Source organism: Hyla sarda, chromosome 11 (genome assembly GCF_029499605.1).
Source record: "Hyla sarda isolate aHylSar1 chromosome 11, aHylSar1.hap1, whole genome shotgun sequence".
Taxonomy (NCBI): Eukaryota; Metazoa; Chordata; class Amphibia; order Anura; family Hylidae; genus Hyla; species Hyla sarda.
Genome location: NC_079199.1, coordinates 19312460 through 19329453, shown reverse-complemented (window position 1 = coordinate 19329453; position 16994 = coordinate 19312460). Strand labels below are relative to the sequence as shown.

The following is a 16994-nucleotide window of genomic DNA, read 5'->3' as shown; positions in this document are numbered from 1 at the left end:
GGACGCTGTACTGACCTGACCTGCCTGTAGGTGGCACTGCACTCCTTCAGCAGGCTGAAGAATGCTGATTATTATGGTACCTGGGGGGGGGGGGGGGGGGGCGACGGTGGTGCTGGCTGAGCGGGTGCTTCGGATGCTGGCTACTAACTTTCTTGCAGCTGGCAGAGCGGCGCCCCCATCAAGAGGGTGCTATAGACAGCTGCCTATTTTGCCTATAGGCAGAACTGGCCCTGAACACGGTTTATTTTGGTTGCTTGCAGCTATAATTATTTCTCTTGTTGTTACATTACTTTCGGCAAAAGGCACTTAATACTATTACAATATTATTCTTGCACTTTATTCAGTGCATAGCTACCTTTTGCACATCCATGTGTCTTTTTATGCTATTAGGTATATTTAATTAAATCCCATGAAATTATCAAGCAGCCATATTGTGACATGTATATTACTACTATTTACAACATTTGCTTACATGTACACCTTGTTTTTTTATGTCTGTGTTTCTCCTTGTTTGTACTATTTTTCATGATTTTTCATGAATTTTTACATTTATAGTTTGTCGTTCTTAGTACGTACAAAACATACCATATTTTTCGCCGTATAAGACGCACTTTTTCTTCCCCAAAACTGGGGGGGGGGGGGAAGTTGGTGCGTCTTATACGGGGAATACACACCTATCGCGGTGGTCACTGCGGCCATCAGCGTCCGGGACCGGCGGCTAATACAGGACATCACCGATCGCCCTGTATTAACCCTTCAGACGTGGCGATCAAAGCTGACCGCCGCGTCTGAAATGAAAGTGACACTAACCCGGCTGCACCGGGAGGGACCTTACCTGCCTCCTCGGTGTCTGCTACGTTCCGGGATCCCCTGCATGGCCGGCGCTCTCCTTCGTCGTCATCACGTCGTCGCGCACGCCGCCCCATCATCCAAATGGAGCGGCGTGCATAGCGACGTGATGGCGAGGATACCGGGCAGCAGAGACGTTCCGGAGCGACGGGGAAACCCCGGGGACGCGGCCACAGCGATGGAGAGCAACATCCAGGGCAGCGGTGACGGGTCCGGACCGGCGGGGACACGTGAGTATTACCTCCTATACCAGTGGTCTTCAACCTGCGGACCTCCAGATGTTGCAAAACTACAACTCCTGGCATGCCCGGACAGCCAACGGCTGTCCGGGCATGCTGGGAGTTGTAGTTTTGCATCATCTGGAGGTCCGCTGGTTGAAGATCACTGTGACCTACACTTTTTACATTGTATTCTAGATTTTCCTCATTTAAAATAGGGTGCGTCTTATATGCCGGAGCTTCCTATAGGGCGAAAAATACGGTAGGTTTTGTTAAAAAAAGGTTTATAAACAAATGTGTTTATTAGTCATAGCTGTGTATACCTTATAATACATATATTAAAACACTTATCTTTAGTATCTCTTCAGACTTTGAAACCTCTACAATAAAACTTCCTGATTGGGTTATGCTGTATATTAAAAACACAGCTATCATAAACTTATATAGACTCAGAACTAAAATAAATGCATCCAAATGAGCGGTTATTTGATACAAAATCAATGTTATGTATGAATAAGGTACAAATGTAGCAAGTGACATAGAATTTTTTTTTTGAGGCTTTGATTAATTTTTGGGATTGTGTTCTGTTCGATGCCTCAGTCTGCAGATTACACCATCCATAGGACGCAGGGTCCCAGTATCCAAGATCCTGAAGCTCTGTCCTTCCACCAGCTCAAACTCAAATCTCTGCAGGAGCTTGGCCATGACCACCTTCGCCTCCATCTATATAGAGAGAACAGAGACATTATATGGGGCAGGTTGTCATATTTTTACATCACAGATTGCAAACTATATTTCTTCCCAATAATAACCATTTCATGGCCTTCTTCCATTAGATCTAGATCTTCCTCCTTTAATGGAGCTTGGATCTTGTCCTTAAATTGTGAATGTTAGCATCCCAATCTAAAAAATGAGTTGATCAAATGACCAGACTAATGCTCTGATATGGACTGGTAGCTATATAATCTCTTCATGTCCCTGCCAAAGTGAATTTATTGGAATATAATTTCTAGGATCTATGTCTATAGAAAGTGCTATAGAAAGTGCTGTTAAATGAGCAGATACACCCAAGGTGTTCAAATTAGGCTCCTTGTACATGAATGTTGATCCAGTAGATTACCACTTATTAAGTAAATTCCTTACATGGCTTAATTATCACTGAATCGTTCATGCAGTCTTTCCCTGACATCATTGTCAGAAGCACATCCCCTGTTTACACAGGGATAATTTCTGCCAACTAACACAAATTTTTGGAGCCACCAACATTTTCAGACTTAAAAAAAAATTTCAGCCATAAAATATGGCAATTTTTTGCATGTTTTTTGGGCCATTTTGGGGCTGTAGCAAAAACTATAGTCCAAAAGAGTCTCTTCTCATTTCGGATGAATTCTGGGCCATTTAAGTGCCAAAAAAGGATAAAGCTTAAATATTCAATGTCATTAAAACTAACCTTTGCTATTGCACTCCTTATGGTGAATAAAAAAATCATTCTAATGTACTTTGTTTAAAAAAAAATAAAGTTTTCTATGTTTATTTGTTTTTAAAAGTCTCCCTACTTGTCCAGAGCACATTTCCCCCCATCTCTTGCACAGAATTTGAACTCCTGCTTGCCTCACAGAAGTCCAAAATCAGGAAATGCAGTCTGGAGTGCTGAGGGGTGTGTGTGCAGCCTTAGCCAATCATAGCTCATCTCACACTCAACTGCTCTGGGCTGTGTGTAGCAGAGTGAGGGAGGAAGTTCTCCCCTGTATGGCTTCAGATGATGTCACGCCTGCTGGGGAACGCCCCTTCCCAGTCTGTGAATCTGACTGAGCAGAAAATACAGAGCAATATCAAGGTAGAAAACTAAAAAAAATAATAAAAATAAAGGCAGGGGGTGGTTTATCATGATGGGGGCAGTGAACTGGCAGGATTATAAAATTTAACAAGATCATGACAGGTACTCTTTAATTTTACAGCTGTAACAATTACAACTATAAAATAAGTGTGTGTGGCTACCAGGAGACTACGTCTGTTTTTGCGCTATAAAGAGAGACCTTTTTTAGGTCATATAACAGGCCAAAAAGTGCATAAAAAACTTAGTGTGCTCAAAGCCTTACAGGTAAAGTTGGGGAAAAGGTCAAATAATTATTAAAGGGGTACTTTGACGAATGTAACTTCCAATTACCTCCCATCATTATTGCCATCCTGCCCTTCGGCCCTGGTCTTCTTCCTACTTTTGGAGACCAACACCTTACTCTGCTGTTCAGCTAATCACTGACCACAGAGAAGTACCGCCTTGACCGGTGATAGGCTGAGCAGCAGTGTGATGTATTGGTCCCGGCCTTCTTTCCTTCTTCCTGATGCCCAGGCCCAATATTTTTTTTTTACCTTTTTATTTTTATTTATTTTGTAATATTACATATTTTGGCCCCCCTATAAGGTCATAAAAGCAGAGATGGGAAACAGGAAGCCTTATGCATTATTAGGCTCTGTGTATAGGGAAGGCAGGGACAGTAAAAAAAAACACCCCTGTCTACTCTCTAGACAGTATTGACAGCCATCTCCCTCTCCTGCAGCGATAAGATTTCTGCCCCACTGCAAACTTTTCAAAGATATTCAGTAACGTTCTTGTAGAGTCACTCCAGAGCAGCAATTTTTAAGTTGTGAACGTTGTATAAAGTTATGATCTTACTTGAGCAAATACTTGGCCAATACATGATCGTGGTCCAAGAGAAAATGGAAAGTAAGCATAGTCAGGCCTGTGAAAAACAAATAGTAATATATTAACTGCATAATGCACCAAGCAATAATAATTATATTACACTGTGCACTCTACACTTACTTTGGAGCATCAGGATGAAATCTGTCTGGGTTGAATGCCAAAGGATCTTGATAAAATGTTTCCATCCGACCCATGATGTAAGAATTAAACTAGAGAGAAAAGAAGTCCCAAACATTCTGAGAAGCCCCAATGGTTTGTAAGATGTCATCACCTACAACCATCATCATATGGTGCTTGGATAAGAACCTAAAAATATCTATTTTACGAGTTTGTGCTTTACTGGTACTATCATAAAATTATAAAGAAATTAAATGTAATTTATTAGATCTTGTGAAACATTAGGAAGATATCCAGGATTAATATTAGGCCATAAATAGAATCCCCTCTACTCATACAGTCTAGGACCCACCATCAGAGTGGTTCTAGGAGGAATCCTCACTCCTTCGATGACCATCTCTTCCTCTAATGCTCTTGATGTCCCAGGAGCTGTTGGATACAACCTTAAGGTTTCTTTTAAGACCTAGCAGATTTAAAAAAAAAGTCATTTTTATTTTAAGAAAATGCTGAAATAAAGAAACCCACTTGCTGGACAAAACCCCAACATAAAACTTTTATCATGCAACTCAAAAGCCCTGTAGCTGTGTTGGCTCATAGGTAGGATAAAATGGGGCACAACTTTATGATATACACTATGATTACTATTCTATAGCTTGTGGATCCAGAGAAGCATAACTTTTCTGATATCTGCCTCTAAAGTACCATTTTTAATACAGTAGAACCCCTTAAAGTATCAACACAATAGCAGGCAACATATCTTCACTAGTCCTGGCTCAAGGGGTCTACATCCAAAATGAGTTTGCCCCTATATCTAATTAGAACCGGACAGGTTGTCTAGAAGGAGTACCATACCATACCATGCCACAGTAATTTTAAAGTGGTTATCCAGAAACAGAAAAACAGATCTAATTTCTTCCAAAAACAGCCCCACATCTTAAAGTTTAGTGTGGTAATACAACTCGGTGCCATTTCTAATCCTGGATAACCCCCTTTAAAGGGGCTATACAAAGATTTAAACTTTTCATTTATCCACAGGATAGGTTATATGTAGATGGTCAGTCGGGGTCTGACTTCAGGGACCCATCTCATCATGAGAATGGAGGTAGGTCCTCTGTCAAGTAAATGGAGCAGCAACATAGAGATAGGATAGCAGGGGGTTCCGTGTCCCCCATTATAATGGAGCTGTGGGTCATGCATGTGTGTCACCGCTCCATTCTTTGTCTACGGGAGCTGCCAGGGATAGCAGAGTACATAGTTTGGATAATTTTGTGGCTCCCATAGAGAGTGAATGGAGTGGTGGCACGCATGCATGACCTGCCGCTCTGTTCTATCGGGACCCCCTGTGATCAGATAGCTATCCTCTATTAATAGGATGGGGATAACTTTGCAATATGGAAAAACGCCTTTAATGAACATGCTCAACTTGTCTATGCCAATTATTTTGCTATGAAAAATTTGAACTGCCAGATCCAATGTATGATGGATACCAAATGCAGCCCAATAGGTTCTGTTGGGATCACATTGTGATTGTTTTTATGGCAGGAATATTGATGTATGCCTCCATTTCAAGTTAAAGGAGTAGTCTAGTGCCGACTATTCCTCCTCTGTTGTGCCCGGGCTGAAAAGAAAAGAAAAAACTTTCACTCACCTTCCTGCGTTCCCTGGGGCACCACTACAGCTGATCGGTCCTCCGGTCACGTCTCCTGCCTTCTTCCTGTGAAGGATCGTCAGCCTATCACTGGCCGGGGCAGGACATCGCTGCAGCCGGTGATAGGCTGAGCGCTGTATGAGAATTATTGCACAGGTAAAAGGCAGAAGACTGGATCGGTGGGCCGATCAGCTGTAGCGGCGCCCCGGGGGAATGCAGAAAGGTGAGTGAAAGTTTATTTTCAGCCCGGGCACAACAGAGGAGGAATAGTCAGCACTAGAATACTCCTTTAAACAGATCCTTACTACACGATTGGTTTGTATTAATTATTATTGCAATTCAGTGGTTGTTCTCTGCTTGTGTACTGTGTGTATAGAAAGGAAAACTAGATGGAATTTTATCTGGGGCAAAGATAGTTATAAAAAAATATAATATTGTTATTATTACCTGAGAAAGATATTTCAGTTTGCCAAGATCTTCATATTCAATGTCTCTTTTAGAGCCAAAAACTTCATCCACTTCAGACTGGACCCTAAGGAATCACAAACAATATTTAAACAGCTGCTTGCACATTGGTAAAACTACAGACTACTAGACTGATCAGTGACATAGATTTACCTTGCTAGTATATCTGGGTGTCGTGTTAATTCCATCACAGCAAAGGACAGCTGATTGGCTGTTGTTTCTTGACCTAAAACCATTTGCAAGTTAAAGGGGTTCTCCCTTGTTTATACTGTTTTTTGTTATTATGTTTGTGTGTTATGTGTGTTTTTTATGTGTGTTGTGATTATGTATATATGTATTTTCTTACCTTTTGTGAAGATCCGGAAGCTGGCCCCTTTTTCTTCCAGCGGCTTGCTGTGTAACCTCGGCCTCCGCCATGTTGTGTTCGGTAAGTGGGATGTCGGGGTGTGTGTTCTTGCTTCTGTCCTTCCTATCTTCTGACGTCCGAGGCGAATCTTTTCTTCCTGTTTCTTCCGTGGCTCAGCGACGAATCTGCGGCCTCTTCCGGCGCATGCGCAGGTAGGTTTTTTTTTTACCAATAAAGTTTTTTTTGTCTAATTGGCTATTAGCGTAGACCTAACGCACGCTACGCTGTTAGCGTAGCACTTGCGTACTCGCGCATGCGCAGACAGTTTGTCAATTAGACAAAAAAAACTTTATTGGTAAAAAACAAAAACAAACCACCAGCGCATGCACCGGAAGAGGCCGCAGATTCGTTGCTGAGCCACGGAAGAAACAGGAAGAAAATATTTGCCTTGGACGTCAGAAGATAGGAAGGACAGAAGCAAGAACACCCCCCCCCCCCCCCCGACATCCCACTTACCGAACACAACATGGCGGAGGCCGAGGTTACACAGCAAGCCGCTGGAAGAAAAAGGGGCCAGCTTCCGGATCTTCACAAAAGGTAAGAAAATACATATATACATAATCACAACACACATAAAAAAAACACATACTTATACACACATAACACACAAACATAATAACAAAAAACAGTATAAACAAGGGAGAACCCCTTTAATAACCAACCTCTGTGTAAAAGATAGATACATTAGATGATAGATAGACAGATAGAGTGAATTAAAAGACCACTTTTTCACGTTATTGGAGTGCTGCTGCTGAGATAGATAGATAGATAGATAATGAGAGAAAGATTTAATAACCTGCAATAAAGAACGTGACAAAGTTATCTATTAAATCCTCCAGACTGCAGCCTTCCGACTCTGAAAGAACAAAGTGAAACAAATGATGAGACACCAGAATAACTCAATCATTAATGATGGTGGATAGTACTACTATATCTAGAACAATTGGTAGCGCAAAGGGAACCTTTTAAATTATTTTATTGTATAAACATAACACTCGTGGTACCATGAGTGTTATGTTTATACAATAAAATAATTTAAAAGGTTCCCTTTGCGCTACCAATTGTTCTACACATTATTGGGAGACCTAACAATATACGGTACGGACAAGTACCTTAGTGGATTACTACTATATCTATCTGTCTGATTAGTAGGGAGGGAGCTGATTTAGCTTTGCCAGGAAGCATAGTCTGGGCTCTCCCAGGCAAGCTGTGAGGGAAAGGCACAGGTCCTTGTTTTGTTTGACTTTTTGTTTTGTTTTAGTTTTTTTGCAGGAGGAAACCAGAGTACCGAGGGGAAACCCACACAACCATGGGGAGAATATACAATCTCTGTACAGATTAATCAGTTTTTAATGAGTTTTTTTTAGACTCCATGCAGATTTATTGTTTCTTGATAATGTTGGAATATTAGTATCAATAAATACTCTATTCTACTATAATACGTTGATTGAGCAGTGTACATACCTGCCCCTTTAAGAATCTGTGTGAGGATATCCACGGGAATGTCTTCTCCGTCCTGAATCGCCTTTGTTCTTCGCTCAATACATTCTTGGCCAGTTTTCCTGAGGAGTTTGATACTCTCTCTTACATCTCTGATGAAGGCCTGCTTTCCTGGAGTATACTGTGAAAAAGGAGATTTTTTTGTACTCACCGTAAAATCTCTTTCTCGTAGCCTTCATTGCTCATATATATAGGAGAAAAAAGAGAGACAATGCGACCAACCTTGTGCCGTTACCCAGGATAAAAAATTGAATATGAAAAAACTCTTAGTGTTGCCCTCAACTGGGGGCGTTATGCTAAGGGCACAACACCTGCGAAGACATAGAGGCCCAACTGATGTGGGTCATGCGTGGAAGTTTTGCCAGGATCCGCCCGATCGGGATGGAATCGCCGCCGGTCTTATGCAATGGAGAAGGAGGAGAAGAAAGGATCCTTTGTGGCGCTCTTCATACGATAGGAGTAGTGAAACTAAAGCCGTATTACCAGCAGCGAATTAAAAATAAAAACTGGTTTATTAAAGCGCTCGTGGACAACGCGTTTCAAAGGGTTACCCCCTTCTTCATCAAATCACTGGACCTGATGAAGAAGGGGGCAACCCTTTGAAACGCGTTGTCCATGAGCGCTTTAATAAACCAGTTTTTATTTTTAATTCAAGCGCCACAAAGGATCCTTTCTTCTCCTCCTTCTCCATCGTAGCCTTCATTGGGGGACACCGATACTATTGGGTATATGCTCCTGACACTAGGAAAAAAAAGTCGGCTCCTCCCTGGCAGGAGATACCTGCCCACTGGTAGTGAGGTAATCAGTTTTGTCACAAAGCAGTAGGGGAAGCCAAGAAATAAATATGTCCGAAGGACCTTAGAAAAGAATCCCAGAGAAGAAACCCAAGAACCGGAAAAGAGGATCCGGACCAACAATGAAGAAATGGGTGGGTTCGGTGTCCCCCAATGAAGGCTACGAGAAAGAGACATTACGGTGAGTACAAGAAAATCTCCTTTTCTTGGTCACTCTTCATTGGGGACACAGATACTATTGGGATGTACAAATGCAGTCCCATAGGGTGGGAATAACAACTACCAGAGAAAGGGAGACAGTCCAGAAACTGAACCCTATTCATCCTTAAGGCTTGCAGATGAGACCCTGGGCCAAGAGGCAACTGAGACCCAGAAAATGAGTGTCCGGAAGGTCCCACCATCCATTGAGATGGACTAGGATGTCAAGGAAGGGATCGCCCGTTGAAGAGACTTAAACCTATGGTCAACATAGAGAGACAAAAAAAAAGGGCTGCCTAGGAAGCCCAATGGCCGTAACCATCCTGGAAAGAGGTAGAAAACCCACATCCAGAAACACAGAACTGGACAGAGGGCCAGCCTGGCTGGAAAACAAAAAATAGAAAGGGGTCAGACAAGAAAACTTCAGCCAGAGAATCAACCGATTCAAGAAAGCATGGTAAAAAATGCCAGGGAGAGCCGTGCACGCCTGAGCAGAAGGCGAGCACAGTCAAGGTGGAGACCAGAGTCTCAGGGGAAAAAAACGGAATCCGGCTATAGAAAGGCACGATGCATGAGATCGATGACCTGAACTTGAAAAGTTGCAGGCACCAAAACCAAAGTCCCAGGGGAACACCACGAGCACCCGGGTGGAAACAGAGTCTGTCAGTGCCAGAACAGCGATAAAAAACTAGACGAAAAAAGCACGTCCGCGTAAATGCCGAATTGGCCCGACTGCGTAATTCGGTTGACCGGAACGCCCTCTGTCCCAGGAATACATGGACCCTGAAGGAGGAGACGGAAGGTAACAAATGGCCAAAAAAAGGAACGGAATGCCCTAAGAAGGAGAATCCCAGAATACAGGAGCGGCCGTGGGAATGGAGGTTCCAGAGTCTCCTATAAGACTTGCAGACCCAGCACTGCGAAGCGCTCCGGGAGACATACTTCTATGTAGGAATAAAAAAGGTGCCATACAGAATGGCCGCCCCACAAATGGATCGCGAAGAAGCCTGGGCAGGAATACTACCATGCCCGAGACCGCAACCATCACTAAGGCCCTAAGAACTAGAAGGGTCAAGCTAGATAATAAGGCCAGCCACAGCAGCCTAGGAAGTCGCCCAAATACAAGGAGACTCCCCAGTACTCACACAAGCCAGCGAAGAGGGAATGGGCACGGAAAACTAGCCTTGAACCAGCCTTGGACCAGAGTATTCCAAAGCAACATCCAATCAGGACGGGAACAGAGAGGGAAACAAAGGGAACACAGTAGGGACTCTCAGGATCTGGGTACATGAAGGTTACTCCAGAAGTCACCCCTCTCTGGAGATTGCGCCAAGGAAGGAGAGCAATGGCAGGGCCCAAACAACCAACGGTGGCCAGACTGGCATTCGCTGAGCCATACATGATTGCATAAACTCCACCAACAGAGGAGAGTGCCCTGGCTGCATGAGCAGTAGGAGAAAACCCAGAAACAGGGGGAGAGCATGGCTGCAACAGTGGACAGTAAGCACACAGGCATAGCTGGTGCAAAGCTCTTCAAATACTCTCCGCAAAAACAAGGGCCCAGCCAGGTACTTCACCTATGTAGGGGGAAAGAGAGAGAGGACTACATATCTGCAGTAGAAGCGCTCAGCGAAACAGTCCCCCTGGTGGAGGGGAAAACAAGGGGTGGCGAGAGGAAACTCAGGTACTGACCATGCTGAGCTCCCTGATCCCCGTACTCCCTGCAGAACGAAATAGCCAAAGTAGGAAAGGAACTGTAGGAACGGGTCAAAGTACTGGAACATGGCGAGGTATGGAGGAGCCATGAGTTTCCCTGGAGGGATCTGAATCCTGGACACTGGTGCTGGGTACAGAGAATGCAAGTAAGAAGCACACACAGCAACCAATAGCGTGTAGAGGAAACCCTGGTCCTTGCGAAAAAAGAGGAGGGGACCGACGGTGCGATCACAGAGCCAATCTGGTTGCTGACTAAGGCAGTAGAGCAGGCGACTGAGCCACCGTGCACCAGAACCCAGGAGAGATACCTGGAGGCATAGGGGGGCTGTTAAACAGACTGTGTCGCTCTATCAGGCCTAGAATAAATGTGCTCAACCGCAGCAGACCTGTGGAAACAAGACCACAGAAAGGGCCGAGGTGCACCCCACCAAAAGGAAGGGGAGGTGGGCTCTATACGTGCAGTGCGTCCGTAGCATATGTAGGGACACAGACATGGTTACCGTATGATAGTAGTGGGGCACCAAGACCGCAGCCAAGAAGAAACCGCAGACATCCAAATTGCCGGGAGTATGGAAAAGGCAATGGATCCTTGAATGTGCAGGGTCACTCCTTCAAAGTCCCCCACAGAAGTGGGGTACTGGAGAGCAGCCGATCTGATGGTCGACCTGGTGTGTAGGAGACTATGCAGACAAATGTCTGGCTGACTGGCATCAGTCCCTAGTACCTGAAGGGACCCTGTCCCACACCAGCAGGGAGGTACGGGAAACTCCAGCCCTGCACCCGGCAATTCTGTGAGAGGAGACCGTCAGCAGCGGAAACCGTGCAGACCAGTGTCAGGCTTAACAAGGACACCTCCAGGTGCTGGCCTGCAGCGATAAGGGAACAACAGTACCGATAGGAGAACACTGTGCTCCTTTGATGCATGCGGGAGGGCGGGGAGGCCCAGGAGCCATGGACAGTATCCCCACGATCTCGGAGATCAGAGGAGGCGGAGGAGCCATGGATTGTATCTCTTTTGCCCCGTATAGGGTCCATAGGACACGCCGGGTAACTTTTTCGGACATCTCACACAAGTAGTGGGCTAACGGAACTCCAGCCGCAGATACATCACCATGTGATGAGTGACAAGCGTCTGAAAAGCCACGCAGACCACTGTCTGGCTTCCTGGCATAAGGTCCATAGTATACACCAGGTCATTCCTTCGGACACCTCGCAATAATAGTGGGGTACCGGAATTCCAGCCGCAGATACGGCAGTACAGAGATGAATAACAGGCGGTAGAGGAAACCATGCCGACCATCGTGATCCATTAATGTACAAGTCCAATCAATGTCCCCGCAGGGGACACTTCTGTGGGACCCTCACACTAGAGGTGGGGATCTGGAACTCCAGCTGCCGATGGAGCAGACGTGAGAGGAGAAGAAAACAAGGCAGACAGTCTGGTTTACTAGTATAGGGACCATTGCACACGCAGGGTCATTCCTCCGGCAACCCCCTATTTAAGAGGTATTGGGAAAAATACGGCTACATAAGACGGGTGACCGTCGGTGGAGGAAACCACTGCAGATAGGTTTCCAAATGCCCTCTCGGGAATGAAAGGCCACGTGGCGGAATTGTCCGTGGGTGAGGCAAACATGACCTGGCAACAGTCAGCAGGGAAAACAGCATAACGTGCATCCCCAGGATTATGTAAGGGAATATGCATCCTCCGTAATGACCCGCCAGAGCGGGTCACATAAGTCCTGTCTGAAGGGCTGAGATGGAGTGATTGCAGGGATGCAGGCCAGAAAGTTGCCACCAGAGGGAGCTCACTGGTAAGCATACAACCAAGAGCTGAGATTCAGTAAACGGCCACAAGGGGGGGACGTGTGTAACACCTGATTTAATTGGTGTATATATATACATATACATATATATATATATATATATATATATATATATATATATATATATGTATGTGTGTGTGTGTGTGGTGTCCCGGTACAGGACCTTGTCCTGTCCCTTGTCTAAAGTCCCCTCAGCTAGAGTCCCTCCATTCATATAGGGCTCTCCTGCAGGGCTTGCCCTTGGTTGCCTCATGTAAAGTGTGTTTATATTTATTTAATGTATAGAAAATATATGTACAGGACCTTAGTGGTCACATGATGTATGGTTGTGATGTATAAAATGTTCAAGGACCTTAGAGGTCATGTGATGTACCCAGAGTTCACTGGGTTCATAACTTACAGGTTTGCTGACCAATGAGCTTAGTCCAGCCCCTTATTATATAAAGGGCTGTAGTCACTATATTCTCTCTCTCTTAGTTCTTGCTCTTGTTCCGGACAATCAAGCAGCGCAATTGTCTCAGCAAAAATCTCAATTCATCTAGGCCAGTGGTCGGCAAGCTGCGGCTCGCGAGACACACTTTAATCTGTCAGCTGTCCCGCCCCACCACTCCGTCACCTTTCACACACGCTCCGGGCTGCGACTGCTCCATTCTTGAAGTGTCAGTGACAGCCGCAGGGACGCCATTCACGGCAGGCCGGCGCAATGACATCACATTATCGCGCCGGCGCCCGGAAATCACATCCCTGCGGCTGTTACTGACACTTCAAGAACGGAGCAGCCGCAGCGTGTGAGAAAAGTGACAGGTGTGAGAAGGGGGGAAGCAAATAAGTGAGGGGCACATGTCAGGGGGGGCATTATATATGAGGGGCACATGGCAGAGGGGCATTATATGTGGGGGCAAATGACAGGACCCCCCGTCATGTGCCCATATTTTAGCTCTACTATAATGCCCCCCTGTCATGTGCCCCTTATATATAATGCCCTCTGTCCTGTGCCCCTCAGATATAATGCCCTCTGTCTTGTGCCCCTCAGATATAATCCCCCATGTCCTGTGCCCCTCGCATATAATGCACCCTGAGGGGCACATGATAGGGGGGCATTATATGTGAGGGGCACATGTCAGGGGGCATTATATGTGGGGGCACATGACAGGGGGCATTATATTGTGAGGGGCACAGGACATGGGGTATTATATATAAGGCGCACATGTCAGGGGGGCATTATATATGAGGGGCACATGGCAGGGGGGCATTATATGTGGGGGCAAATGACAGGACCCCCCCCTGTCATGTGCCCATATAATGCCCCCCTGTCATGTGCCCCTTATATATAATGCCCTCTGTCCTGTGCCCCTCAGATATAATGCCCCATGTCCTGTGCCCCTCGCATATTATGCACCCTGAGGGGCACATGACAGGGGGGCATTATATGTGAGGGGCACATGTCAGGGGGGCATTATATGTGAGGGGCACATGTCAGGGGGGCATTATATGTGAGGGGCACATGTCAGGGGGGCATTATATCTGGGGCACAGGACATGGGGTATTATATATAAGGGGCACATGTCAGGGGGGCATTATATATGAGGGGCACATGGCAGGGGGGCATTATATGTGGGGGCAAATGACAGGACCCCCCCCATCATGTGCCCATATAATGCCCCCCTGTCATGTGCCCCTTATATATAATGCCCCCCTGACATGTGCCCCTCACTTATAATGCCCCCTGTCATGTGCCCCTCAATAAAAACTTATTGAAACTAATAACAGTGTACCATCCTATGTATTTTCGGTTTTAAAAATGTGGCTCTCAAAATAAATTTCAATCGTGGTTTTGGCGAGATTTGGCTCAGTTGAAAAAAAAGGTTGCCCACCCCTGATCTAGGCCAAAGCCTGTAAGAACCTGCAGCCACTAAACGTGAGTTACTCAAAGCTCCATCTATCAAATCCTGTGTGACTACTACCAGCTTAAATCCTCTAAATTAGTAGCACAGTGGCCTGCATAAAAGCTCATTGCTTCCCAGTCCCAGCAAATCTGTGAGGAACCTGTATCCCGGTTCACTCTCAAGAGACTGTTATGTTAAAGACTGTTTCATAAATTCCGCAAGTAAAGTTTCTTCAGTTTATTGCTAAAATCTGCTGTGGACATTTTGTTATTTTTCCCTGCCGTTTGTGGGACGGTTGGCGGTAGGAACATCACTATTGAGGAAACTTCAAGGGTTAATACCACCAGACCCTACACTACCACTACAATACCCCAGTCACCGTTATATATATATATATGCACCCTTTTTTTTTTTTTTATGATGCCTGGCCAAAGGGAAAGAGGAGGATCTGTGCTGGACGACTCCTCCCCTATGCCCTCCCCACTCGCCCCACCGCCGGAGAATGCGTGACGGGGCTGAGACTCTGCAGCGCACGCACAACTGCAAGGGGACCAGAGGGGGAAACAGAAAAGAGACCCATAATCCGCGCTGCGGAAGAGGGAAGGGGGCGGAGCTATGTGCCTAACCACCCTCGGCCATTTTAAATGCCCGCCAGCTGGGAGGGGGGAAAGGGAAGGAATGTCCCCGGCTGCCGAAGCGGGGGAGGAGGGCGGAGCTAAGCCCTAACTCCCCCAGCTGAAATACAGCGGCCGCCGATTTCCCTGGAGCAAAGGCGGTGGAGACAGTGGGCACTGGGGAAGAATAAAAAAGGAATGTCCCCAGCTGCCGAAGAGGGGAGGAGGGCGGAGCTAAGCCCCGACTCCGATATAATGGCCACAGCTTTTCATAGTAAGCAGCGGGGGGGGAAGGAGGAAAAGAGAAACCCTGCGCTATTTCCCGCGCTGCAGGAGAGGGGACTGGGGGCGGAGCCATGCTCAGTTTCCCTGCCTGACCGCTAGCAAAGTGTAAGTGCTGGGCGGTGGGGAGCAGCACAGGGTTAATTGCAACCACCCCTGCTGTCGATTTGATGGATGTGTGGTGTCTCGGTACGGGACCCAGTCCTTTACCATCCTTAATACCCCCCAGCGAGAGTCCCTTGCACAGCTTTGGAAGATGCTCACCTAATGGAGTCTTCTGCCAGCTTAATGCCAAGCTGCCTCATGCCAGGCTGCCATAGCGGGGCAAGCAGGGTCAAGAGGGGACCCGGACCTGAGATACTACCCTGGCACTGGCTGTTGGCGAGAAGGGGTTAACAGTCCATACTCTATGTACCGTGCCCCCTTCATCGCGGAAGGGGGAACAGGTAGCGCCATGCTCCTGAACCCCCACCTGAAAACAGAAAATAAAGGGAAGGAAAAAAAAACTAACTAAACATACCTAACTATAAAACAAGAAAATACCATGTCTGGAGAACTCCAGACCTGTGTCTTGCCTCCTACTGACACTAGCTAAAACTGATTACCTCATTCCAGTGGGCGGGTATATCCTGCCAGGGAGGAGCCTACTTTTTTTTCCTAGTGTCAGCGCCTCCTAGTGGCAAGAGCATATACCCAATAGTATCAGTGTCCCCAATGAAGAACGACCAAGAAAGTAGTTTTATTTTGTAGATAAACGGTAACTTGCTGGACCACAAGAAAATGTGTAGGTCAAAATGGAAAAAAAAACTATTTGCTATTAGTATTTGCTATAAAAATGACATGTTATTTTTATTTTGTTGGTTATTATGATTAAAAATACAACATACAATGCATTCCGAAGGTTTTTAGAGCCTTTTACTTTGCCATATTTTGTTATTTATGTTGTGGCCTTTTGTTAATATAACAACAAAAATCAATTTTCCCCCATCACTCGGTACTCATTACCCCATAATGAGAATGTGAAAATAGAATTTTAGAATTTTTAGTAAATTTATTAAATATCAAAAACTAAGATTTCATATGGACAAAAGTATTCAGACCCTTTGCTATAACAATTACCCCTTAAGGACCAGACCCATTTTAGTTTTGCATTTTCGTTTTTTTCTTCTATACCTTCTAAAAATCATAACTCTTTTATAATTCTATTCACAGACCCATATGAGGGCTTGTTTTTTACTTTGTAATGACATCACTCATTTTACCATAAAATGTACGGTGCAACCAATAAAACGTTATTTATGTGGGGAAAATAAAAAGAAAACTGCAATTCATGAAATTATGGAAGGTTTTGTTTTCAGGCTGTACACTTTACAGTAAAAATGAAATGTTTTCTTTATTCTGTGGGTCAATATGATTATAATGATACCCATGTGATATGCTTTTCTATTATTGTACCGCTTTAAAAAAAAAAATCTCAAACTATTTTAACAAAATTAGCATGTTTAAAATTGCCCTATTTTGATCACCTATAACTTTCTAATTTTTCTGTATACTGGGTGGTATAAGGGCTCATTTCTTGCGCTGTGATCTGTAGTTTTTATTGGTACCACTTTTGGCTAAATTTTACTTTTGAATTACTTTTTATAATTTTTTGGGAATAAAATGTGACAAAAAAGCATCAATTTTGGACTTTTATTATTTTTTACGTTTACATCGTTCACCATGCAGTATAATTAACATAACATTTTGATACTTCGGACATTTACGCATG

The 16994-nt window shown here is 45.0% G+C and overlaps 1 protein-coding gene across 2 annotated transcripts in view; it reads right to left on the bottom strand.

Annotated features, from left to right (window-relative positions):
• Window positions 1–1271: 1271 nt before the first annotated feature.
• Window positions 1272–16994, bottom strand: part of LOC130295924 (cholesterol 24-hydroxylase-like) — an 88654-nt gene continuing 72931 nt past the window's right edge. Inside the window, exons 8-15 of one of the 2 annotated variants that reach the window (XM_056547251.1) lie at window positions 7872–8028; window positions 7204–7263; window positions 6155–6227; window positions 5984–6068; window positions 4241–4351; window positions 3892–3980; window positions 3742–3808; window positions 1272–1790 (exon numbers count right to left, since the gene is read on the bottom strand). In XM_056547251.1, the coding sequence (XP_056403226.1) occupies window positions 1632–1790; window positions 3742–3808; window positions 3892–3980; window positions 4241–4351; window positions 5984–6068; window positions 6155–6227; window positions 7204–7263; window positions 7872–8028 (801 nt within the window). In that variant the 3' untranslated portion in view covers window positions 1272–1631. The remainder of the gene's footprint in view (window positions 1791–3741; window positions 3809–3891; window positions 3981–4240; window positions 4352–5983; window positions 6069–6154; window positions 6228–7203; window positions 7264–7871; window positions 8029–16994) is intronic. The other variant, XM_056547252.1, reaches the window with a different exon arrangement.